General features: G+C 42.3%; 2 protein-coding genes across 10 annotated transcripts in view; one reads left to right on the top strand and one right to left on the bottom strand.

Annotated features, from left to right (window-relative positions):
• CCZ1 (CCZ1 homolog, vacuolar protein trafficking and biogenesis associated) overlaps positions 1-3902 on the top strand; it is a 41804-nt gene extending 37902 nt beyond the window's left edge. Inside the window, exons 13-15 of the mRNA XM_049902840.1 lie at positions 1769-1927; positions 2224-2351; positions 3549-3902. Of these exons, the coding sequence (XP_049758797.1) occupies positions 1769-1927; positions 2224-2351; positions 3549-3604 (343 nt within the window). The 3' untranslated portion in view covers positions 3605-3902. The remainder of the gene's footprint in view (positions 1-1768; positions 1928-2223; positions 2352-3548) is intronic.
• Positions 3903-7015: 3113 nt separating this feature from the next.
• RSPH10B (radial spoke head 10 homolog B) overlaps positions 7016-23686 on the bottom strand; it is an 88708-nt gene continuing 72037 nt past the window's right edge. For all 9 annotated transcript variants that reach the window (XM_049902832.1, XM_049902834.1, XM_049902831.1 and 6 more), the window contains 4 exons: positions 22988-23116; positions 21078-21171; positions 8582-8780; positions 7016-7293 (listed from right to left, as the gene is read on the bottom strand). In XM_049902832.1, coding sequence (XP_049758789.1) covers positions 7122-7293; positions 8582-8780; positions 21078-21171; positions 22988-23116 — 594 coding nt within the window. In that variant the 3' untranslated portion in view covers positions 7016-7121. The remainder of the gene's footprint in view (positions 7294-8581; positions 8781-21077; positions 21172-22987; positions 23117-23686) is intronic.

Below are 23686 nucleotides of genomic sequence, written 5' to 3'. Positions count from 1 at the left end.
GTGACATTGGTTGCAATCTCCGCAGTGTGTCAGCACTCTTCCTCTTTCCCTTTCCCCCGAGTCCTTACGTCCAGGTTTCTGTCCCTGCCTGCCTTCTCCTCTTTGCTTTGGGGCAGGTGTTGCCATTAGGTCTCCTAGCATGTTCTTTTTTAAGAAGGCAAGAAATTTGTGTAGTTTTGTGTTTGAGAAGAGTCCGTTGGTGTTTAAAAGGATGATGTTTTAGCTCCTTGGAAAGATAACAGGTAAATGGGGCTGCTGCTAATTCAAAGCTAGCACACTGTTGTTAGATGTTAACTTTGATAAGCCAATAAGGTTGTAGAATGAAAATTACCCTTGTGCGAGTGGGGCTCTCTTCTTCTCTCATTGACACTACCTTGCAAATAACTCTTTTTCTATTTCTGTTTTTACCCTTCATGGAGGGTGGGAATGGAAAAAGTCCACAGTTGCCCATCTTAACTACTTAAGTAACAATTTCTAATGTCAATTTCTGTTTGAGGGTATACAAGAAATAATTGAAATCTTCTTAAAAGGTGTGTTTGATATAAACAACGGGAGAAGGAAAGCCACACAGAGTGTTTTGGGGTGAGAAATTTAGACAACTACATTTACAACTCTTACCAAATAGCTTTAGAGTTTTTCATTTTTCCAGTTTTACTTGTAGTTATGCTTACTTTTCTTAGTTTAAAGAGCCTACTAAAGACAAATTCTGGTTTTGTAAGAAGTTTATTTTCCTGGAAACTAAATCATCCACATTCTTCCTTTGCCTAGGTGTAAAGTATTACAGTAGGTAGCCCACTTCTCCGGAGGTTGGCTCTCCGGCACCCTCAGCCCTCCAGAACACGGCCGCTAACCCTGACATAAGCAGAGAAGGCATCTGAGCCCCCGGGGGTGCTATGCAGGCTCTCCCCCAGACTCCAGTGTGTCACGTAGGGTGCAGGCAGAGGTGAGGTGAGGACCAGCTGTGAAGTGTAGCCTTGCCCAGAGTCCCTTTCAAGAATAAAAAGGTATACCCCACTGAATATGTTCATTATACGTAAGCAGAAAGAGATACTACATTTTAGAATGGTTTTCAGTTAGGGTGATTAGGAGGCATCAAGAAGAGTGGTGAGCTTCAGTTAAAATGGCAGATTAGCTTATGAGGAATACCTCGCTCGTTCCCCAACCCTGGGATAAATGAGGCATTACTCTCCTGAAACGGGTTGGCAAAGTTTTTTCTACGAAGGGCCAGATACGTCACAGCGACTACCTTTACTGCTTCAGAGGAAAAGCAGCCACAGGCAGTACCGTAGACAATATCATATAAGCAAATGGGCATGACCACATTCCAAAAAAACTTTATTTAGAAAAACAGAGCTATGGTTTGCTGAGCCCTTTCCTAGCAGATAAATGGTTTGTATTGATTTAGTCTGCATTAAAAAAAAGAAGTCAGTGAAATAACCGAGTGCCATTTATAAACTACTATTTATAAAATGCTACTTTCATTGAGAAAATGATCACGTAATGGTTAAAATATTTTTAGTGTTAAAAAAAAATAAACCTCAGCTCTCTGGAAAATTCCGTCATATTGAATAAATACCTCACTCCAGGGGATATTTTTACTACTAAACGAATAGGTTGTTACTTCTTAACTGAGAGTCTTGATTTGAAGGCCCAGCCATTGAAAATACATGGCCTTAGCCATAAGGTTTTAATGTTTTAACAGTACAGTTGTATAATTTGGATAATTATTCTTTCAGGATTTACCGTTTCATTGACATTTTTTCCACAGGTCTGAAAAAGAACCCCAGTTTAAATTTATCTACTTCAACCACATGAATTTAGCAGAGAAAAGTACAATTCACATGAGGAAAACACCCAGTGTGTCACTTACGTCCGTTCATCCTGATCTCATGAAGATTCTAGGTGATATCAACAGTGATTTCACTAGGTAATTTTAACCACGCCTCACATTAGGTGTCCCTTTTCTAGTAAGATAATTTATATGCAGGACATCCTTTTCAAAACCAAGGAACCCAAAAGCCCCTTCAGAACTTGATAACATTCATGGGCGCCAGTGTGAACAAGTACGTCAGTCCACCCACGAGTGACTGGCCACCCACCGTGGTCCGCCAGCTCTCTGAGCTTTCCCAGTGACCAGCTTCCCGTCTCTTGTTTTAGAATGTTTGTTTTTCACAATCTAGCTGTCTGTCTAAACAACTGTCCTTTGAAACTCTTGTCTTACAGAGTGGACGAAGATGAAGAAATCATCGTGAAAGCAATGAGTGATTATTGGGTTGTTGGGAAAAAGTCTGATCAGCGGGAACTGTATGTTATTTTGAATCAAAAAAATGCAAACCTGATTGAAGTAAATGGTAAATAGGATTTGGTTCTTGAGCAGAATTTTAATGCTACTGGTATTTTTAAAAACTGTCTTCTCAGTGTATTAAGAAACATGGTAAATACAACAAGTCCTGACTGTTGAGATTTCAAGCAGATGCCTCCAGTGCTTAAAGGACACCAGCATTTGATCCGTTTTATGTTTTTTTATAGCAGAGTTCCTTGAAAAAGTGTCTCACAAACTTCCCTGAATCATGGGAAAGTTGGCGATGGCCAAAAGAAAATTATTTTTTACAATGCTAAAAGAAAAAAAAGTCCCATGCCTTTCCATACCATGTATAAAAATGTCCTTTTAAAATTTCCTATGATAAATATTTTGAATGCAGAGCTGTCAGGCTCATATGGCAATTTACAGCTAGATCTATCTGTACCTCAGCAGAATAATACTGTAGAATTTTTTTTCCATCTTTCGTCCAAAGCAGTTGGTCTGGTCCTCTACACAGTGTGATCAGAACAATTGCTTTGTCTGTGACCCTGATAGCCTGGTTGCCATGGAGAAAATGGTGGCCTCGCCTTCCCTTGAGCTCCTTTGCTGCCTTTTATATAGACACAGAGCAAGGAGTGGTGCATTTAGGAAAAATGCACCCAAATGCAAACTGTAAACAAAGTTAGGTGTGAACTTTTTTTTTTGCTTATATCTTCTAAGACTTTTTTTTAATAACTTGATAGAGAGTAGAAGAGTATCTCTTTATAGCAATACTTGTATTAATAGTTATGTGCCCTGTAGACATCAGTAAACACATGCCTCATTTAAAATTTCATAAAATCAAGATAATTTATACCTCAGTGGAGCACTTGATCTCCAGTTCAGGATTGCAGGTCAAGTTTGTTATTGCATCAAATCTCTCAAGAATAACTGCTGTCTTCCTTATCCCCTAATCCATGGGTATCTTAGGCACTCTGGGTGCTGGGTTTAAGCTTCTCTGGCTACCAAAAAAGTACTGTTCAGTATGTTAAATAGTATTGAAGTCTTATGGGTTTGTTATTTGTTTCTTTTTTTTCCTTGTTTTTGTTAACATTTCTTACCTACGCTTGTTAGATTTAAGGTAAAAAATAATGCAGACACTTATCCCTAGCTTACTCCAGAAGAATTTAAGGGATGAATATTTATCATACAGCCTTTTAAGCGGTAATCTCTATTCCTTACTCACTGTTTTCTGTTCTTTTTGCAGAAGAGGTAAAGAAACTTTGTGCAACGCAGTTCAATAACATTTTCTTCTTGGATTGACTGATAACCGGCTCCCTGGGAAAACCTTTAAAGAAACAACTCAGCCAACGTTTTGTTTACCATTGCCAGTTATTGGTCGTATTGGTGACTGGATTAATGACAATAGTAAAGCAATACTTGCTTGGAAGAATCCGATTTCTACTCATTCTCTAAACTGATGATCCCTGGAGATTTTTAGATTTTAAATATTTATGTGGAATTAATTCAAGGTAGTCTGCGCCATCTCTCTCATTCCATTCTTTTGACATTATGTGAATATTTTACTGGAAAATAAGGCTAATAAATTGTTAAAGTTTTTAAAATTCTGGTTTTCCATTTAGTCCGTCTTCCATTGCCTGTTTGTGGCTGCACTACTGGTGGCCCCTGGCTCGCGCCCTGGGGTTTTAACATGCACGTCCCTATTCTAACCACTGAAACTTCCCACAGGTGGGCTCCCTGCCCTGTCACTAGACCTGGAGTGGTGAATAATGAATGGGGCCTTTGCCCAAGAGTCATTAGACTTGCTGCTTAGCCTGAATACTAAAGTGATTTTTCGGTGATAGAAAACACAAACGACCAATGTGTCCTGTCTGTCGCATAAACATAGGCGTTCTTCATTTGGTAGGTAGAACTCTTAGTAAGCTATAACTTGAACACCATCTTCACAGGTGATGTGAAGTCTGGGTGAATTCTAATTCAATTTAACCTAATTTCTGGTGGTCTGGGTATCCCAGGGTTTGAGTGAAAAGTAGCCAGGAGTATTGGGGACGGCTTCTAAGTGGTCCAGAAAATCAGGTGTTCTCCCAGCCCTAAAAGTGGCTCCCCACTGACCCTTCATGAGCTGTCCAGGGACATGACTTTTCATTGTCTTGTGGTACTTTCCTTGTTGTTCATTCTTAAATAGTTCACAAGTTCCACTATGACTTCCTGTTAACCCATGAGTTACTTAAGATTGCATTCCTAGTTTGCAGCCCTATTAGGCGCTGTTGATTGTGTGTTTTCCTTGTTGACTGCTAATTAATTGCACTATAATGAGATCATGGTCTATGATCGGTCCTTGGAAATTATTGCACTTTTTGGCTGAAAATGTGGTCAATTTTTTGTCAGTGTTTATTCCATTGTATTCTGGTTTCTAACACAGTCATGCATTGCTTACCATCCACAATACGTTCTGTGAAATAGGATGTTACGTGATTTGGACCTTTTACGAACACCATATTATATACAGGCAGTCCTTGGGTTATGCACCCAGCCCTGCCCACTGTTCCACCAGCCTGAGGAGCAGGAACAGCCTTGGCCCCAAAGCCCGCTGGACAAAGCCCGAAAGCTGTATCTACTGAATAAAGGAGGCTGGCTTTGCTAGGTGGGTGCTGTGCCGGCAGCCAAATCAGGGACTGTGCACACATCCAGGTGCAGGGTGAGGGGGCACGGAAAGGTGGTCATAGGGACCAGGTGTGCAGGTGTTGGGAGTGTGGCTGGTGGTGGTAGCCCCGGTGGCAGTGGCAGCCGCCCTGTCGGCGTGGCCTTTTCCTGATCATGTGCAGCCACCACCCAGAGCTGGGAGCCCGTGAGCACCCTGAGGTCTGCCAGTGCCCCAGCCGGCGCCCACATTAGGAAGTGAATAGCTGCACAGCTACTGGGCAGGTGAATGAAGCCAGGAGGAGGGGAAGGAGGAAGAGGAGTCAAAGGAGGAGAAACTGCAGGGATTGGGATGTGCCCTGGAGCCCTGCTGCTCGCCCTAGGGCTTTCGGGTCTTTAAAACATTAGGGAGAAATAATAAAAGGAGAACTGCTTTCCCTTTAAAACAAGAAAACCTTACAGGTCCACAGACGTGTGTGCAGTCAGATGTTGCCTGAATGGATGTTAGGTGGCGCGCGACTATGTATGTATTCAAACTTAGTTGCTTAAATGATCACTATCTTTTTTATTGTCCTGATCTGTTTCTTCCATAGTGGTTATAATTTCTCTCCCCATAATTGTCAGCTTTTTCAAGATGGCGATGAGGTATGCATCTTCTTGGTGGTGGGTCCTTTTATCATTGTCTTTTTTAGCTCTGCTATGCAAATGTAATGGAAACCCTGGTGATAATAGTGGTTAAGTGCTACGGCTGCTAACCAAGAGGTCGGCAGTTAAATCTACCAGGCGCTCCTTGGAAACTCTATGGGACAGTTCTACTCTGTCCTGTAGGGTCACTATGAGTTGGAATCGACTAGACGGCAGTGGGTTATGCAAATGTATGATTTAGATTCTCTTTTGTTAATATTGCTTGCTATTCCAGTCATCCTGATTAGATTTGCCTGGGACATCTTTTCTGCCTCTCTTATTTTCAACTCTTCTGGGCGATTTGGTTTAAGATGTTTTTCTTGTAAAGAGTAACGAGGTGGACATTGACTTTTTAATTCCATCTAATCTCTGGTTTTGTTCTTTGAGAAGGGAGTAGGTGAGTTTCATCTGTTAACACTGGCGATTACTGAAACATTTGAACCTTTCTCTACCCACTTCTATGTTTCCTGCTTACCGTTTGCCTTTGTTTTCTGTTTTTCTAACTTTTTGTTGGGTTGATAGTTTTCTGTGTTCCTCCTGCTAGGTTGGAGGCTATAGATTGTATTTTTATTCTTTTGGTGGTTACCCTTAAAATTTTAAAACAAGTTATTAACTATAAAACTTTCTAAAGAAGACTACAGGTGTTCCTTTAGCCACCTAGTGAGTGCCTGCCCCTTTTTGTTGCTCCGAGTTGTCGATGTTTTGCTGTTTTTACATGCAGTGTACAGCGGTGTGGGAATTGGTGAGAAAGGGCAGGGGAAGGGCCACTTGAGAGGCATGTCTGAGAGACACATCTGAGAGACAGGCAGGATTTGGAGGCAGGTGCTTAGAGGGCAGAGGTGGCCTACCAGGCCAGGGAAGTAGTGGGAGTTTCTGAAGAAACGTTTAATCACATCGTCCAGACCCCGCTGTCTTGTGATCAGTGTTATCAGATTCTAAACCTAATCACCACAACTATACTTCAGTTTTCTTAAAACATGTATTTAATGGACACTCCTTTAATATGCCTATGCCTGTATTTTCATTCAACTCAGTTTTCAAACTGCAGGAATTTCAGTGACCCATCCGTATGTTCTTGGGTGCTGTAGAGTTGAATCTGACTCATAGTGACCCCACGTGACAGAGTAGAACTGCCCCATAGGGTTTTCTAGACTGTAATCTTTTTGGCAGCATTCTCAGGTAATTTTTCAATCTTAATTTGTAATCTTTTCGGGAGCAGCTAACCCAGTCTTTCTCCTGCAGAGCCACTGGGTGGATTCGAACCACCAGCCTTTCCGTTAGCAGCCGAGTACTTAACTGTCGTGCCACCAGGGCTCCTCACCCATGTAGGAAACATGAAACACAGTGCACCAAGGTACCAGTATTTCAAAAATAACAAAGGAAGAGGTAAAACACAGTTTTATTGGTCAGTAAATTCATTATCAGTGCCTGTAGTTCAGAGCTCCTTTTACATTTGCGTGCTCTCTTGTGGCTGATTTATGTTATCTAGCAGCCTTTACTTTTTCTTTTTCTTACTTGTGATGGACTTGCTGGCCTGGGCCACCATGTCCTCTTTAGGAGGGCTGGGTGTCAAGTGCAAGGATGGGGCGTCTGCCGGTTCCTTTATCACTGTAATGTCGACCTCATAGTCTTGTCTTTTGGCCTCTTCCTCTCTCAAGATACTCAGCCTAAAAGCAAACATAAGGTATTTGAGATTTCAAAAACCCATTTGTATGCTGTGTAGTGTAGACTAGTCCTTACCTGTATTTCAGCTTTCAGTGTAAACAAAACTAAATTGTCATCCCTTTGCCTGAAATAAAAGGTGGTGCTCTATCTAAGCCGGTAACCAGTTGCCACTGATGCCAACTCAGGGCAACCCCATGTGTGTCAGAGTAGAACTGTGCTCTGCAGGGTTTTCAATGGCTGATTTCTGGGAAGTGGATCACCAGGCTTTTCTTCCAAGTCGCCTCTGGGTAAACTCAAACCTCTAACCTTTCAGTTGGCTATCAAGCGTGTTTAACCATTTGTACCACCCAGGGGTGTGTGTGCTATACCTAGACAGTAAAAAATAAAATTTTCATATATCTGAAGTGATTCATGAGCCACTTTTTTCTGTAACAATGTAGCAACTCTGAAGTGATCTTTTAAAATACCTCGTTTTTATTTTTGCTGTTAAGTATAGTGTGCTTTATTCGTAGGCCAACAGGCTTGAGATGATTTGTAAAGGGCCAGTATTTGCCTTCCGGACTGAGCCTTGACCGTCATCTGAGAAGGTGAGTGCACAGCATTTCCTGTTGTTTACGTGTCCCGGCCACTGCTCTAGAAGCTGTACAAATATTTGCTGACTTAAACAAAACAAAAAAAACAAACCTATTGCTGTCAAACCAATTCCAATTCATAGCAACCCTATAGGACAGAGTAGAACTGCCCCATAGGGTTTCCAAGGATATAATCTTTACAGAAGCAGACTGCCACAGCTTTCTCCCACAGAACCGCTGGTGGGCTCAAACCGTTGACCTCTTGGTTAGCAGCCGAGTGCTTAACCATTGAGCAACCAGGACTCGTTATTAGCTCACTTCATTCTCAGCAGTCCTGTGAGCCCTGTTCCTGTCTCACAGATGAGGTAACAGTGGAAAAACTTGCCCATGCTCACCCATGTGTTAGGTGGTGGGACTGGGATTTGAACCCAGGCAGCGTGGGCCTGTAGCTTGCACTGTTAGCTATGTCTCTTCACGTGAGCTTTGGCACACGGAGGTTATCACCACCTTAGGCGACCAGGAGAGAGCACCTAGACGCACAGACAGGGTTCCTCGAGGTAATTACTAGTTGTCATACCATATGAGAACATGACAACCTTAGAAAGTTGTATACTTTTAATGAAATGATTTGATCCTGATGTTTCTGGAAGCTGCGGAAGACTGGAAAGAAAGATAACTGAGCTCATGGAGGAGGGACTGAGGGATTTTGTAAAATCACCTTGCTTCCAGTTCATCGTTTTCAATTTTCCTCTGTTGCGCCATCTTAGCGTCACGTAATCTATTTTCCTTTATCTTCTCCTTTAGAGTTTCTTCATGTTTGTATGCTTGGAAGAGCGTGTTCACAAAAAAGACATACAAATGACTGACCCACATATTTAGTTTTTCCTTCTGATCATCCTTCAGTTTTTCAAATTTCTCTGGAAGACAGTTTAATTAAAATGAGCATTAATACGATCCTGCATTCATTTGCAGCCTGTGTTTACAGTCCAGCTCCGCACCTGCTCTGGTGCGCTCACTGCTGACCCTTCTCTGTGGAATGGAGTGATGCTATGTTCCTCACAGGGCTGTGACAGACTGACTGGGCGTCGGCAACGGCCTGGAGCAAGGCAGGTGCTCGGCAGACAACAGCCCTGATCCTCAACCTTCCCCTCAGTCTCTTGTTACCTCTAGTCTTTCTACATAGCTTATGTATTTTGGTTTTCTAAAATTAAAATTTTAGAATATTTATATTTTCTATGTTTTGGAGAAAAAAACTTTTTGCCCACATCTTTAAAGGTTGTTTTCATTTAAAAAAAAAAAAAAGGATTTTAACTCTGAATTGAAGTAGATAGGTAAAACTATGGATTTAGAAAGAAGTTGCGTCTCATCTCGTTGCTGCTGTTGGGTGCTGTCGAGTCGACTCCGACTCAGCGACCCCAGGTGACAGAGTAGAGCCGCCCCATAGGGTTTCCTAGGCTGCTCCGACTCAGCGACCCCAGGTGACAGGGTAGAGCCGCCCCATAGGGTTTCCTAGGCTGCTCCAACTCATAGCGACCCCAGGTGACAGAGTAGAGCTGCCCCATAGGGTTTCCTAGGCCATAATCTGGACGCGAGCAGATCGCTAGCTCTTTTCTCCCAGGATCGTGCCAACCTTTCGGCTAGCAGCCAAGTGCTTAACTGTTGCGACACTAGGGTTCCTCCTGCTTCTCATTTACTGAGGCCAAAAGATACTCAATTTGGAATACATTTAAAACAGTTGATTCTGGGAAGATAATGCTTTGGATACTTCTGTAATATCAATAGGATCTAGAATCTTTCAAGATGGAAAGCTCTTTTAAGACTGTCTTCCGCTTGAGCTGCTGTGCTCTGTGGTGGAAAGAGAGGATGGAAAAGCTTGATATCATCAGTCAGAACAAGGCCAGGGCTGACTGTGGAACAAGACCATGAGTTGCTCATAGGCAAGTTCAAGTTGACACTAAAGAAAATCAGAGCAAGTCCACGAGAGCCAAAGTATGACCTTGAGTACATCCCACCTGAATTTAGAGACCATCTGAAGAACAGATTTGATGCATTGAACACTAGTGACCGCAGACTAGACGAGTTGTGGAATGACATCAAGGACATCATACATGAAGAAAGCAAGAGGTCACTGAAAAGACAAGAAAGAAAGACCAAGATGGATATCAGAGGAGACTCTGAAACTTCTTCTCAAACGTCAAGCAGGTAAAGCAAAAGGAAGAAATGATGATGTAAAAGAACTGAAGATTTCAAAGGGCAGCTCAAGAAGACAAAGTAAATATTATAATGACATGTACAAAGAGCTAGAGATAGAAAACCAAAAGAGAAGTACACACTCAGCGTTTCTCAAGCTGAAAAAACTGAAGAAAAAATTCAAGCCTCGAGTTGCAATGGTGAAGGATTTACGGGGAAAATATTAAATGATGCAGGAAGCATCAAAAGAAGATGGAAGGAATATACAGAGTCATTATACCAAAAAGAATGTTGACTTTCAACCATTTCAAGAGGTAGCATATGGTCAGGAACCGATGGTACTGAAGGAAGAAGTCCAAGCTGCTCTGAAGGCATTGGTGAAAAACAAGGCTCCAGGAATTGAAGGAATATCAGTTGAGCTGTTTCAACAAACGGATGCAGCACTGGAAGTGCTCACTCATCTATGCCAAGAAATATGGAAGACCCTTTCCTGGCCAACTGACTGGAAGAGATCCATATTTATGCCTATTCCCAAGAAAGGTCATCCAAGCAAATGCAGACATTATCGAACAATATCATTAATATCACATGCAAGTAAAATTTTGCCGAAGATCATTCAGAAGCAGCTGCAGCAGTATATTGACAGAGAACTGCCAGAAATTTAGGCCAGATTCAGAAGAGTCTATGGAAGCAGGGGTATCATTGTTGATGTCAGATGGATCCTGGTTGAAAGCAGAGAATACTGGAAGGATGTTTACCTGAGTTTTATTGACTATGCAAAGGCATCCAACTGTGTGGATCACGACAAATTATGGATAACACTGCAAAGAACGGGAATTCCAGAACACTTAACTGTGCTCATGAGGAACCTGTACATAGATCAAGAGGCAGTTGTTCGGACAGAACAAGGGCATACTGAGTGGTTTAAAGTCAGGAAAGGTGTGCGTCAGGGTTGTATCCTTTCACCATACCTATTCAATTTGTATGCTGAGCAAATAATCTGAGAAGCTGGACTATATGAAGAACAGGGCATCAGGATTGGAGGAAGACTCAGTAACAATCTGTGTTATACAGATGACACAACTTTGCTTGCTGAAAGTGAAAGGACTTGAAGCACTTACTAATGAAGATCAAAGACAGCCTTCAGTATGTATTATGCCTCAACATAAAGAAAACAAAAATCCTTACAACTGAACCAATAAGCCACATCATGATAAATGGAGAAAAGATTGAAGTTGTCAAGGATTTCATTTTACTTGGATCCACAATCAACACCCATGGAAGCAGCAGTCAAGAAATCAAGACGCATTGCATTGGGCAGATCTGCTGCAAAGGACCTCTTTAAAGTGTTGAAAAGCAAAGATGTCGCCTTGAAGACTAAGGTGCACCTGACCCAAAAAAGAAAAAAAAAAAATTTTTTTTCTTTTTTTTTGACCCGAGCCATGGTATATTCAGTCACATCATATGCATGTGAAAGCTGGACAATGCATAAGGATGACCGAAGAAGAGTTGACGCCTTTGAATTGTGGTGTTGGCGAAGAATATTGAATATACCATGGACTGCCAAAGAATGAACAAATCTGTCTTGGAAGAAGTACAACCAGAACGCTTCTTAGAAGCAAGGATGGCGAGACTGCATCTTCCATACTTTGGACATGTTGTCAGGCAGGATCAGTCCCTGGAGAAGGACATCACGCTTGGTAAAGTACAGGGTCAGCAGAAATGTGGAAGACCCTCACAGTGGCTGCAACAGTGGGCTCCAGCATAACAAGAATTGTAAGGATGGCACAGGACTGGGCAGTGTTTCATTCTGTGGTACACAGGGTCGCTGTGAGTCGGAACTGACTTGACGGCACCTAACAACAACATTCTGCTGTATGAAGGTGGGGATGGGGAGAAGTTTTGGGACACCTACTATGGAAAGGTAGGATTCTGTGAATAGTCCACCCCACTGACTTCATCTCCCACCCCAGGACCCGCAGAGCCAGTGTGGAAGAATCATAGGAAGGGCCTGGATGACAATGCCAGATTTTACAAGGACGAATGGAACCTTCTTGTGCCCATTTCCCACGAGGACTCCTAGGTCCTGGAATGTGAATGTAACCTGTGGTAGGCATAAGGCTTGGGAGAGTGCTATACCTGAAAGTGTGTGGTGGGAACTGATGAAAGCCAAGTTGCTGCAGTTGTGGGCCCTGGCCCCAGCCTTGGGGTACCATGGCACTATCACAGGAGTCAGCACAGACTCAAGCCAAACTCCTTAGCCTCAAGGCCCCGACTCTGTTCCTTCCTGGCCATGTAACCTGGTCAAGTTAACATCTTGGTGCCCTAGTTTCCATCACAGAAATGTTGTAAAGATTAGACCCATTAGTACATGGAAGCACATAGTAAGGGCTTAGTAAGCCATGTCTACCAAAACAGATTACCACCTTACATGTTAATAAAGAAGATAAGTCACCATTTGGGAGAAAATATCTATAAAACATATGCCTAATAAAGGATACAAAAGAACGCATGACTCGATAAGGCAAAAAAAAAAAACCCAAATTTTTAAACTGATACTACTGAGAGCTGAAGAGTACGAGTAGAAACTAAATCTCATGTATTACCGATGGACATCTAAAATGGTATGGCAGGTTTGGAAAACCTGGCAGTTCCTTACTGAAACAGTTACGATGTGACCCAACAATTCCACTCCTAGGTATGTGCCCAAGAGAAATGAAAACGTGTCCTCACAAAGACTTGTACACAAATGTACGTAGCAGCATTATTCATGATAGCCCAAAAGTGGAAACAACCCAAATGCCCATCAGCTGATGAACGCATAAACAAGATGTGGTTTATCCATATGATGGAATACTATTGAGCAATAAAAAGGAAGTACGAATACATACTACCATATGAATGAACTGCAAAATAATTACGATGAGTGAAGGAAGCCAGGTGCAGAGAGATGGAAAGAACTTTTTGGAATGAGGTTCTCAAACTGTCATGGTGATGGTTGCTATATAACCCAAACCTAGTGCCGTCGAGTCGACTCCGACTCATAGCGACCCTATAGGACAGAGTAGAACTGCCGCATAGAGTTTCCAAGGAGCACCTGGCGGATTTGAACTGCTGACCCTTTGGTTAGCAGCTGTAGCACTTAACCACTACGCCACCAGGATTGCTATATAATAGGTGGGTTTTAAGGTATATAAATTATACCTCAACAGAGGTGTTACGAAGGGGGTAAAAGGAGCAATGTCAGCGTAAATATTTTTAAACCTTTTAAAAAACACCAGCCCTTAGCACCTCAAGTTCAGTAAGTCTACCCTACCAATTCTTCTGCAACCTTCCTGTGGAAGTCTTTTTAAGGGACTCATGTCACAACAAGGAGCCCTGGTGGTACAGTGGTTAAGCACTCAGCTACTGACTGAAAGGCTGGCGGTTTGAACCTCCAGCGGCTCCACAGGAGAAAGACCTGACAATCTGCTCCTATAAAGACTACAGCCAGGAAAACCCCATGGGGCAGTTCTGCTCCGGCACATGGGCTCCTGATGAGTCGAAATCCATTTGAGGGTTTTTTTAAGAACCACCACCACCACATAAAATTTATTAGGTAAAGATTCTAATTAAAGTCAGGCTTGCTCATTGCAGGAAACACTTATTTGTTCGATAGATATTTCTTAGGCAGCTGCTAAGTACTAAGTCCTGTCCTAAGAGCGGCAGTAGCCACACAGACTGAAGCATCTGCCTTCTCTAGTGTGATGGACATCCTTCCGGTCAGCGCTCCGTCAGCGTCCATGCCTAACAACTGCAATTAGCAGTGTAGTCTCTCAAAGGATTTCTAGTGGCTAGAATGGTATGGATAAAAACCATAAGACATGTTCCATAATCTACTTAACCAAGGTTATTTCCAGTTTTCAGATTTATAAACAATGCCATAGTGCATACCCTTGTATATATCTTTGCCTGCTTCTCCAAAATTACCTCGGAATAAAACCCTACAAGTGGAATTGCTAGCTGAAACACGGTGTGCACATTTTAAATTCTGACGCATGTCTCCTGGCTGCCCTTCAGAAAGGCTGCACCACTTCACAGTCCCGCCTGCAAGGTACGAGAATGTACGTCTCACTTCGCTCTCAGATGCAGCATTTTCTTTCATCGTTGACGGTCTCTCACTTTGCTGTTTTAATTTGCACTTCCCTTATTTTGCGTGAAGTTAACACATCTCTTCAGATGTTTGTGGGCTGTTTGTATTTTGTGAAAAAAATGACGTCCTGTTTTTGTATTCATTATTCATCTTTTTAAAATTTTAACATCTTAAGGGTATTAATCTGTTACATTTTTTTTGTTTTTTTACTTTGTTCTTGGCTTCTTTTTCCAAAAGATGATTTTGCTTTCCATGTAGTCAATTCCATCGGTATTTTTCTCTGTAGTTTTTGCCTGTTTTTATGCTTTAAAAAGCCTTTTTCAGTGTTGAGTATGTAAATGTTCACTTGGATGTACTGTTAATTCTTATCATTTCAAATTTTATAGTTAACTCTTTAATCCATCTAAATTTTTCCCTAATTTTAGCCAATGATCCCAGCTCCTTTTATTAAGTAACCTATCTTTTCCCTGCTCAGCAAAATAACCTCTTTATTATATAGTAAATGCTTATACTTGTGTGTGTTTACAATAATCTGCCTATTCTTTTGCCAGAAGGAAAATGTTTCGTTTATTGTAGTTTGATATTTTCAGTATGTTTTAGTATCTGGGACCACAACTATCCCCTCAGGTTTCCTTTTAATATTCTCATAACTGTTTTTGTCCGTTGATTTTTTTAGATGAGTGTTAGAGTCATTTTGGCAAAGTCCCAAAACTTCCATTGGGATTGGCTGGTACTAAATTTGTAAATTATTTTGGAGAAAATCTACATTGCTACAGTACTGGGTCTTTCCATCCAGGTATGTGGTATTTCTGTTTATTGAAGACTTTTCTAAAGTCAGTAAAGTTCAGTAGTTTTCTTCATAAAAGTCCTACATATTCTTATCTGTATTCCTAGATACTTTTTAGTTTTGGTTGTTAAACCAGTTGGAACTTCTTAATATTTTCCCTTTTATACATAATATTTTTGATAGTTTATGGGAAATTTTGATTTTTTTAACACCTGTTTTGTAAACCAACCAACTTACTTAACTCTTGTTAGTTCTAATGGTTTTTTTAGTTATCCTCTTAAGTTTTCTACATAGACAAGGAGATGATTCATTCATTCTTTCATTCAACAAATATGTCTTGAGTCCACAGAATATGCTTAGCATTGTTCAGGCTTGGGGAATACAGCGGTGATTATGACCAAAGGGGGTTGGGTGGATCATGACTGTTTTTCCAGCCTACTGACGTTTTTGTTCTTTCCCCAAAGGAAAAAGTATGGCCTTGTACTTTGAGACCTTTCACCTTTTACTTCCCTTTCCCTTTTTACCAGGACCTTTCTGTCCTGTGCTTCTGTTTAAATTCTAGAAGTTTCTTCTCAGTGTTGAGCTTTTCCTGGGAAGACTTTGGTTTGTTAATTTCAAGTTTCCTGTCCCCTTTAAACCATACCCTGGCTCAGTCATAATATGGAATGCTCGAAGTCTTTCCCAGTCTTGGTTGCTCTTCTCAGATTGGCCCACCATGTTTCCCCATGAGTTCTTGTAGGGAATTTTGCCTTCTCACGTCCTCAGGTCTGCAAGGCACTCTGCTGCTTCCCTCTGTCTTTTGTATCTTTACTTTCTCTTGCATCCTGTTTACATTCTGATACTATGCAGGTTAGTGATTTGTCCGTATTCACTCATATTTTGGCTTTCATGGTGACCCTCTGTCATCAAATTTAGTTGTATATGTTGTACGGTTTTTTGATTATGCTTAGTGGCGCTGTCTTTCTGGAGAGATCTAGGGAAATCAAACCCCTACACCACTGCTACCCTCATCTTCCCAGAATTCCCACTCAAGGTGGTTTTCACGTCACCCCCTGTTTCCCAGTTGAGAAACATTGGTCTGTTATTTTCATTTTTATCAAGTTTCCATATCTGGGCTATGCTAATTTTGTTAAATAAACTGAAAGTTCTTTTTATCTTATTTTTCGCTTTGGAGTTGTCTCTATTAAAAAAAAAAAAAAACCAACATTGCTTTCTTAGAATTTTTACAGAACTTGCTCATAAATACCTGTTTTGGGATAATTTTTCACAGTTTCTTCCCTATGGTTATTGGACTATTTGGGCTTTTTATATTTTCTTGAGCCTACTTTTGTTATTAACATCTTCCTGGAAAATCATTCATTTCAAATTTATTAGCTTAGAGTTTGTATGTAGGATTCTTACTAAAAAAGAAACATCACCTGTGGTTGTCTACTTTGTCCTTCGTAATGAGTATGTGTGTGTTTTATCACTTATTTTATGATTATACTGGGTCGAGGGTATCTGGTTTATTTATCTTTTTACTGAAAGAATCAGCTTTTAGAATCATCAGTTTTACTGTTTTTGTTTTCCGGTACAGAGTCCGTGAGTTTAGGTTGTTAATGCCTTCCTCCTGCTTTCCTTGTGTTCTGTTATTCTACTTTCGCCTCCTTGGGCTGAAGAATGTTTAGGTTACTATATTTTCTTATTTAATGATGAAGGCATTTAATAATATGAATTTTCTCTGGTTATAATATGGCTATGTTTTGTAGGTAATGTTTAAGCTATTTCAGTTTTCTTAGTATTCTTAGAAATGCGATTTTTCTCCAAGAATTATTTAGAAGGATAGAGGTCTTCATGATTGGTAGGTTTTTGTTGTGTTGGCAGAAGTGTTGTTTTCTTTCGTTTTTAATTTCCAAGTGGTTAGATGATACTTTACTTTTAAAACGAACATACCTGTCCTTCTTTACTAGAAATGCCTTCTTCATCATAAATGTACTGTGATCCACTATCCTCTGTGACATCTGATTTTAAGATTGCTTCCATAGTTGTTGTAGGCATTGAGTTGGTGTCAAATGTTACACTTCAGGCTACAAATTAATAAGTTTTATATTTATGGAATTATGTTTACGGTTTAAGATTTACTTGATATATTTGTTTATATTCATTTGCCTAAATAAACATCATTTGCTTATATTACTCATCCTGAAATTAAAGCTTTCAGAATAGCTTTGTTGATCATTTAGTGATGTCCCTAGATACCTTAGACATAGAAGGATAGACAGGAGAACCCAAGACACAACTATCTGGGACCTTCACTCCAGCGAATGGGAGTAAGCCATTCACAAGGACACAAAGTACACAAGGAAATGAAAAGAATTCTAAGAGATCCTTCTTTGTGCCACTCTTCAACCTCAGATTAAGCTACGATTAAACTATTAAGATCTCTGGGACAGAAGATTTGATAACATCTATCTTTTACTCAGCATTTGAAATGCCTTAAGACAAGAATACAAGGACCCCTGGTACAGCAATGGTTAAGCACTTGGCTGCTAACCTAAAGGTTGGCAGTTTAAAACCACCCAGCAGCTCTGTGGGAGAAAGACCTGGTGATCTGCTCCCCAACAGATTACAGCCAGATAACATGGTTTATAAAGAAAATGTTCTACATCCTACTTTGGTGAGTAGTGTCTGGGGCCATCTAAGATGCCCTATTGGTCCCACCCTATCTAGAACAAGGGAGAATGAAGAAAACCGGAGATTCAAGGGAAAGATTAGTCCGAAGGACTAATGGACCCCAACTACCACAGCTTGCACCAGACTGAGTCCAGCACAACTAGATGGTGGCCGGCTACCAGCACTGACTGTTCTGACAGGGATCATGATAGAGGGTCCTGCACAGAGCTGGAGAAAAATGTAGAACAAAATTCAAACTCACAAAAAAAGATCAGACTTACTGGTCTGACAGAGACTGGAAAAACCCTGAAAGTATATGGCCCCTGGACACCCTTTTAACTCAGGACTTAAGTTACTCCTGAGGTTCAACATTTAGCCAAAAATCAGACAAGCCCATAAAACAAACAGTGATACAAGTAGCTCAACTATGTATATGAGATTAAATGCCCAGGTGCAAGGACAAGAAGGCAGGAGGGGATGGGAAAGCTAGATAAATGGAAACGGGGAACCCAAGTTCTAGAAAGGCAAAGTGTTGACACGTTGCAGGGTTGGCAAACAATGTCACAAAACAATATGTATGTCAATTGTTTAATGAGAAACTGATTTTCTGTGTAAACCTTCACCTAAAGCATACACACACACAAATGAATAAGACAGTGCAAGTTAAAAAAAAAAAGATTACAGCCTAGAAAACCCTATGGGGCAGTTCTACTTTATGGGGCTGTTATGACTCAGAATTGACTCGATGGCACCTAACGATAGCAACAAGATGAAAAAGAATACTATGTGGCCGAGTGAATTCTGTCTTCTAGAGAGCTAGAGTTATGTCTCACAAAAATAATTTCCCAGTAGTTACCCCTCTGTATCCCCTTATCTAGATTAACTCCTTCACATCACCATAGTTTTACCATCCTTCCATGCCATCCTGATTTTCTAGTCACTTGGCAGCTTTTAAAATTCGGACAACTGAGTTATATACAACCCAGGGCTCTAATCAAGGTCAGAACAAGACTGAAGATGAGGAAAAATGTCTTCTTACATTCACCAGTGAACTCTCAAAACAACATCTGCAGCTGGAACGGAAGATAGCGAGTCACGGCCACTAGCCTGCAGCAGTCGGAGGAGGGGGCCTGGAGAAGAGATGCCACGATGCCCGAGGGAGTGGCTGTTACAGACAGAGTGTTAGCCACAGGCCCAGCACTTGGCACACATTAGGCACCCAGCAAGTATTAAAGGAAGGACCAGAGGGTCAGGGCAACATCAAGCCAAAGCCGGAGCTCAAGAGCAATTACCAACTAATAATATCAGTAGTAAAATACAGTAATTGGGGTTCATTTATAGTTTTATTTCTGTTATAGAAACTGTCCATCTTGAGTATAGGTTGCAGTTTGGGAAAGTCCTAAGTTAATTTGGTTTATCTGCTGGGATGCGGAACGCTGCAGGAGAGAAAGTGCACAGCCCTGGAGATTGGTACCTAAGGAAAGAGGAAGACTAGGAGAGTGAGGGGGTCACAAGTGAGTATTTGAGGAAGGTAATAGTGTTCATAAAGAGCCCTGGAGACACAAGGGTTAAGAGCTCAGCTGCTATCCTAAAGGCTGGTGGTTCAAACCCACACAGCAGCTTTACGGTAGAAAGGCCTGGCGAACTGTTCCTATAAACATTACAGCCTAGAATATTCTATGGGGCAATTCAGCTCTATCATACAGGGTTGCTAGGAGTGGAAAATCAACTCAACGGTGCCTAAAAACAACAACAATAGCGTTCATGACTCCTGAGATGAGGTTAATGAGAGTGGGCTTATAGGAGGTGACAACAGAGGAGTCACTGGCGATGAAGAGGAGCCACCAGAGATACGGTGAGGGGCAGCACCCACTTGGAGAGCTGTCAAGAGAGAAACGGAGGAGAGGTTTGGAGAAGACGTGTGTACACAGCTTTGCAAGAAGCTCATCAGTGAAGGGGCCCGGAGAAATCAAGCAGTACCCTGGGGGGACCGGGTGCGGGAGGGCACAGCATGTGTGCGCTGACGGGAGTGGCCATTCCAGGGGCAGGCGCCGTCACTGTCGGGTGGCCGCCTTGTGCCAGGCCTTTGAGGAGAGGAGAGCCCAGGAGAGAACCTGGAGGAATTCGCCATTTATGGAGTAGCGCCCCATAAAGAAGGTGCCACCAGAAGAGGGGGTGCACCAGGAGCCTGTTAGGTCATGGGCCTAAGGAGAGGGGTTATTTTAAGGAGGCCAAGGCAGCTGAGAGGACAAGCAGGGCGACGCTGAGAAGCCCCACTACATGTACAACAAGGAGGCACTGGGTGACCTTAAGGAAAGGAGGGAGTCCCTGGGTGGCACAGACAGTTACATACTTGGCTACTGGCCGAAAGGCTGGTGGTTCAGATCCACCCAGAGATGCCTCAGAAGAAAGGCCGGCTACTTGGAAAAGATCACAATCACTGAGAACCCTATGGAGTGCAGTCCTACTCTGCGTACGTGGGGTCATCATGAGTTGGAATCAACAGCAGCTAGTTTCTTTTTTTTAAGGAAAGGAGAGAGGTGAGGCAGCATCCAGAGTGGATTGTTGAGGAGGTGAGGTGGAGATGAGGAAATGCTGTCAGCAGCGATAGACAGCTCTAGAGACATTCTACTGTGGAAAAGGAGAAGAGAGAATATGAAGAGGAGTACAAGGGACTGAATCAGAATGTGCTTACTGCTGTTGTAAGGAGTCCCTGCGTGGCACATGCAGTTAAGCACCAGGCTGCCAACCAGAAAGTTGGTGGTTCGAACCCACTCAGAGGCACCTCAGAAGAAAGGCCTGGCGATCTACTTCCAAAAGGTCACAGCGTTGAAAACTCTGGCTGTGGCTCTACTGTGTACACGTGGGGTCACCATGAGTGGACACCGACTCGACAGCGGCTGGTTTTATTAGGGATTAAATAAGGGTTTGCTTGTTGTTGTTTTTAACTTGAGCACATTTCAAAAGCAAAAGGGATGAGACACAGAGAGAAGGTGACTGTTTAAGGCCGTAGTCACAGCGTCAGGTCCTGAGAGAGCAGGAGCAGCCCAGGCGGAGGCACAGCTGACCGCTGCTGACCTTCTGCCCTAACAACTTGGTTCATCTCGGCAACATGATGCCTCCAAACTTAACTCCGTCAAACGGGGGAGAACTGGAAGCCGCTGTACAAACCTAATTATTAAAAAAAAAAAACAAAACAGAAACCTAACCTGTTGCCGTGGAGTCGATTCCAACTCATAGCAACCCTATAGGACAGAGCAGAACTGCTTCATAGGGTTTCCAAGGAGCAGCTGGTGGAGTCAGACTGCCGACCTTCTGGTTAGCGTCTGAGCTCTTACCCGCTGTGCCGTCAGGGCTCCAATTATGTAAAAAGAGATGGTAAATTTCTGTAGACTTCATAGACTTTAAAGCAAGACTCTGCAAGTATTAAAGTTCTATGGTTAAAACACTCACCATTTTGAGATGAAAAAAGGGATACCCCTTTTCCTGCAGGTTTAAAACTAATTCTGGAAACTTTTTCTTCACTTATAGATTTCTTGATCTTGGCCTTTTATGTAAAAAAAAAAATCATAAAGTAAATTGTTTCTGCATCATTATGGACAAAAATGAGTTTTCTACATTATAAATAATTAGAAAGATTTCAATGAGGCCATTCTCTTTGAGCTAATTTGTCAATTTTTAATGTGCATGAGATGTTGATATTTGTACTGTTGAGAGAGTGATTAACAGTTATTGTATCTCCTGAAAGCCTTCTCCCACAAAACCTAAGGATTTGAAAATCTTTGCTGGGCTTATTGGAGAGTATTATATACAATTAACTGTGAAAGGTTGGAGGTTCAAGTCTACCCAGAGGCGTCGTGGAAGAAAGGCCTGGTGAAGTACTTATGAAAAATCAGCCATTGAAAGCCCTGTGGAGCACAGCTCTACTCGGACACCCGTGAGGTCGCAGTGAGTCCGTCGACTCCATGGCAACTAGCAGGGGCGCGGGACAGTCAGATATAAAGGGCTTTAATTGCCATAACCCCTTGCTATCCAGTTGATTCCGACTCCTAGCAACCCTACAGGACAGAGTAGAAACTGTTCCATAGGGTTTCGAAGGATCCTTGGTGGATTCGAACTGCTGACCTTTTGGTTAACAGCTATAGCACTTAACCACTATGCCACCAGGGTACCCTTAATTACCATAAAACCAAAAAAACCCATTGCCTTCCAGTCAATTCTGATTCATAGTGACCCTATAGGACAGAAAAGCCCCGTAGGGTTTCCAAGGCATAAAGTTGACAGACGCATACTGCAGAGCGCCTTTCAGTTAGCAGCCGAGCACTTAACCACTGCACCACCGTTTCTATCTCTGGCTAGACTTTGCCTCTGAACTTGTGTCTCCAGCCATGCCCCTCAGCTACGCCACCTGGACTGACATCTAACTAGGCATCTTAAGCTGGACACGTCCTAAAGCAGCCCCTTAACTTCCACCCCCCCCAACTTGTTCCTCCCCCAGCCTTCCCCAGCACAGTAAATAGCCAGCTTCTTTTTCCCGTGGCTCAGAGCAAAAATATTAGGCTCATTTCTGTCTTCTCTTTTCCTCTCAAACTCCACACCCTTTGAAGCACTTTGGATCCAAGCACTTCTCAGCACCATCACCTCTGACAGGACGGTTCCTCAAGCTTCCTTATGGTCTGTCAGCCCAAAGCCGAAGTCAGCCCACCATCTTACTCGGAGTAACCACCAGGTCTCACCTCGGCCAGATGCCCTCCTGATCAGCCCCACCGCCTCACTCAGGCATCTCATGGCCCCCTCCGCCAGGGCTGCAGTTGCTGCCACACTTCCCCTTCAGCAGCCCAACCACGCTCCCACCTCAGGGCCTGTGCACAGGACAGTCTCCTCCAGATAGTTACCTGGCTGCTTTCTCCCTTCCTTTATCTCATCCGAAGGGCTTCCTTGACTACCCCACTGTGCCGCTCCATCTCCATGGCCTCCCTTGCTTTTCTTCATATCACTTATTATACCTAGCAACTGTGAAGCAGACTAGCATGTGGTAACCAGTGCAAATTCTGGAGTCCACCTTCCTGGGTACCAAGCCCAGCTCTACTGCTTACTAGCTACCTGACTCACTGTGGGCAAGTTACTTAACTTCTCTTTTGGCTCCTCATAGAGGTAACAGCACTGAAATCATAAGGTTGTTTGGGGCATTAAATGAGCAAATACCAGGGGTGATTACTCTTATTGGCATGTTATCGCCGTCTGTCCTCATTGCCGCGTAAATGTAAGGCCCTTGTGTTCACTGCTGCATCCTGAGCCCACAGGAGGGTGCTTGCACGTAGTAGGTGCTCACTTTTTGTTCCTGGATAATTGTACATACAAACCTCTGATTTCCTGACTCTGCTAATATCAAACAAGAGTCCTAACTTGCTTGACGATGATTTGGCGCTGGCAAAGTGAATGATATCAGATTCGTGGCTTGTCACTGCACTTGGACTCCTGTTCTGAGTGCTCTGTGCAAAGACAAACATGAACATTTCGGGTTTACATGGAGATATAGAGAGAGACATACAGATACACGCACATACATGACTTCATTGCGCTATTTACAGTACACTGCACATACTTAAAGTGCACTCTTTGATGGGTTCTGGCATACGTATACAAGATAGTAAACATATCCATCACCGCCAAGAGTTCCTTGTGCCCCTCTGTAATCCATCCCTCTTTCCCCATCCCCAGGCAACCACTGATCTGCTTTCTGTCATTGCAGATTAGTTTGCATTTTCTAGAATTTTATATAAATGGACTCACCATATGTACCCTTTGTTCCCTGGCTTCTTTCACTCAGCATAGTTAAATTTTAAGATTCATCCATGTTTTTTTAATGTATTGCAAGTTCACTGATTGAGGACATACTGTTATGGATTGAATTGTGTCCCCCCAAAACGTGTTATAAATCCTAACCTCTATGCCTGTGGTTATAATTCCATGGGGGAATGGGCTGTCTTTGTTATGTTAGTGAGGCAGGATTCCTGTAGAGTATATCTTGAGTCAACCTCTTTTGAGATACAAGAGATTAA

The sequence above is a fragment of the Elephas maximus genome, chromosome 12, assembly GCF_024166365.1.
Source record: "Elephas maximus indicus isolate mEleMax1 chromosome 12, mEleMax1 primary haplotype, whole genome shotgun sequence".
NCBI classification, from domain to species: Eukaryota; Metazoa; Chordata; class Mammalia; order Proboscidea; family Elephantidae; genus Elephas; species Elephas maximus.
The sequence above is the reverse complement of the archived record's forward strand: the minus strand, read 5'-3'. Positions and strand labels throughout refer to the sequence as shown.